The 2,643-nt window shown below is 55.6% G+C and overlaps 1 protein-coding gene across 1 annotated transcript in view; it reads right to left on the bottom strand.

Annotated features, from left to right (window-relative positions):
• Positions 1-1,031: 1,031 nt before the first annotated feature.
• AFAP1L1 (actin filament associated protein 1 like 1) overlaps positions 1,032-2,643 on the bottom strand; it is an 11,905-nt gene continuing 10,293 nt past the window's right edge. Inside the window, exons 17-19 of the mRNA XM_009647050.1 lie at positions 2,459-2,637; positions 2,081-2,209; positions 1,032-1,055 (exon numbers count right to left, since the gene is read on the bottom strand). Of these exons, the coding sequence (XP_009645345.1) occupies positions 1,032-1,055; positions 2,081-2,209; positions 2,459-2,637 (332 nt within the window). The remainder of the gene's footprint in view (positions 1,056-2,080; positions 2,210-2,458; positions 2,638-2,643) is intronic.

A 2,643-nucleotide genomic window follows, 5' to 3' on the forward strand; every position in this document is an offset into this window, starting at 1 on the left:
TGCTAAATGACCTTCCTCCATTTCTCTTTTCTGTTCCAGTCCCCCCATTTGAAAGCACCTTTTTTTTTTTTTTAATTTTTAAACTTCCCTTCGCTCCATTTTGACCACATGCGTTGGCAAACTGTCTGACTGCAGCAGCAACAGTGCGAATGTGCTGCTGGCCAGGAGGCAACACCCAATCCCTTTCCCTGCTCCCCCGAAAGCTGGCATGGGGCTCGGCTCGGGCAGAGCGAGCTGGGCTGCCTCCAGCCTCAGCCCTTTGCAGCACTTCTAAGCTGTTTAGCAAGGTTGAAAGGTATCCACTGTTAATTTGCTTTCAAATGCTGACACTTGAGCTTTGTTCATTCCCAAGGGAAGCCAGCGTGCCTTCACCCTTCCTGCCTGGAGGACGAGAAGAAAATATTGGACAAGGGCACTTGGTTGAGGCACAGCGAGCTCGAGACACGAGAAACCCTGAGATGAGACCCTGCAGAGCTGGGAGCGGTGAGCAGGGTGAATGATCGGCGTCTCCAAAGTGTCCAGTCCAGAGCAGCTCATGAACCCCAACACTGAGGCAGCCAAAAATCCCCAAGTCCGTGGTTGCTTTGGAAGGTGTTAGCCTGGCCTCCAGCATCCCCAGGGTGGCACACACTGATCCTGATAAATCTGAGAGCCTGCTGGACAGCACCAAATGCCAGCCCCTGGGCTCTCCCCTCCTTCCTTACGCACCACCGTGGGCACACACACCTTGCGTCGAACTCCTGTTCCCATGGGAGGCCCCCCACAGAGATGGGTTTCCCAGTAGTATGCGACCCTGATCCACAAACGACTCCCCTTCCCCACCCGCCTCCCAAATCCCCCTCCCGTCCCCTTCCCCATGATTCATAGTGTTGCCCACAAGGCAGACGGTGTCGCATTGGTGGGGCATGGCAGGGTGTCTCTCCCCCCATGCCTTCCCAGCACCCTCCCGGTGCCTCGGAAAAGGGGGCTTGTAGCTCCTCTGTGAGCCCCACTGTCCAGTAGGGCCTTGGCAGGTGTTTCTGCAGCCCGGCTTAAGTCTGCTTCTTTTCCCATTCCTGCAGAGAAAGGAAAAAAAGTGGGGGATGAGAGACACTGCTGGAGAAGCAAGTACTGAGCCCTTCGAGGACCTCCCTCCCTACTGGGGGCTTTGGACCACCCTACCATCTTCAAAGCCTGGGGTCACTGCTGCCCCTGGACATGACCTGGCAATATGCACTCGCAGCCCAGAAGGCCAACCATATCCTGGGCTGCATCAAAAGAAGCATAGCCAGCAGGTCGAGGGAGGGGATTCTCCCCCTCTACTCCTCTCTGGTGAGACCCCCCCTGGGAGTACTGTGTCCAGCTCTGAAGCCCTCAGCACAGGAGAGACATGGACCTGTTGGAGGGGGTCCAGAGGAGGCCAGAAAAATGATCAGAGGGCTGGAGCATCTCTCCTATGAAGACAGGCTGAGAGAGCTGGGGTTGTTCAGCCTGGAGAAGAGAAGGCTCTGGGGAGACCTTATAGCAGCCTTCCAGTACCTGAAGGGGGCCTACAAGGAAGCTGGAGAGGGACTTTTTACAAGGGCATGTAGGGGGCAAGGGGTAATGGTTTTAAATTAAAAGAGGGTAGATTTAGACCAGATATAAGGAAGATATTTTTTACAATGAGGGTGGTGAAACACTGGCATAGGTTGCCCAGAGAGGTGTTAGATTCCCCATCCCTGGAAATATTCACGGTCAGGTTGGATGGAGCTCTGAGCAATCTGATCTGGTTGAAGATGTCCCTGCTCATTGCAGGGGGGTTGGGACTAGATGACCTTTGAAGGTCCCTTCCAATGCAAACTGTTCTATGAATCTATGATGCTCTTCCCTCTGCCCACCCAGTGCTGCACCTCCCAAATCTTCCTGCAAGGTGGGCTCATACCAGCAGCAAGTGCTGCTGAGCTGGGCCAGCCTGGCTGCAGGGGGACCCTGGCAGTACCCCTTGCTTTTGGGTTAGGGAGCATCCCTGGTCCCCAGATTTCATGGTCAGGGAAGGGAGATGAGACAAAGGATGAGTTTTCCCATGGGGCCAGAGGGGAGAAGGAGAGCAAAGCAGGACCTTGGCCTTCCGCAGCACGTTTCCCTTGTTGGCAGGGAGGATGGAGGGACTTCTCTTCCTCAGTTCAGCTGCACAGTTAACGGGGACCAAGTGCTCAGAGGAGCTCCCATTTGGCTTGTTTGTAGCTTCCTGTGGAAAAGAGGGAGTAAGAAGGAGGAGGATTTAGGAGACCCAGGGAGCAGGGACAGACAGGGGAAAAAAAAAACACCAACTGTCATAAGGTCAAACCTAACTGATGCTTTGCTTCCCACCTCTGTCCGCAATGGGACAAAGCAGCAGGGATGTCCTTTCTTCCCCATGTGCTGCTCCCCCCACCACCCCAAGCACCATTGCTGGGGGAAGCTGGAGCCACGAGAGCGAGGAAGAAGGGGTGCATACCCCATTCTCAGCCTTGCTGGTCACAGCCAGCCCCAGGGCTGGCCCTCCTGCCAGTGACTGCTTCAGCCGCTCCTTCCCTTCGGTCAGCTTGAGCTCCAGGTCAACACGTCGCTCCTCCTTCTGCCGGCACTGCTCCTCCAGCACCGCCACCCGCTGCTCCAGGTCCTGCAGCTTCGACCCTGCTT

The sequence above is a fragment of the Egretta garzetta genome, unplaced genomic scaffold, assembly GCF_000687185.1.
Source record: "Egretta garzetta isolate BGI_Z169 unplaced genomic scaffold, ASM68718v1 scaffold209, whole genome shotgun sequence".
Lineage (NCBI taxonomy): Eukaryota > Metazoa > Chordata > Aves > Pelecaniformes > Ardeidae > Egretta > Egretta garzetta.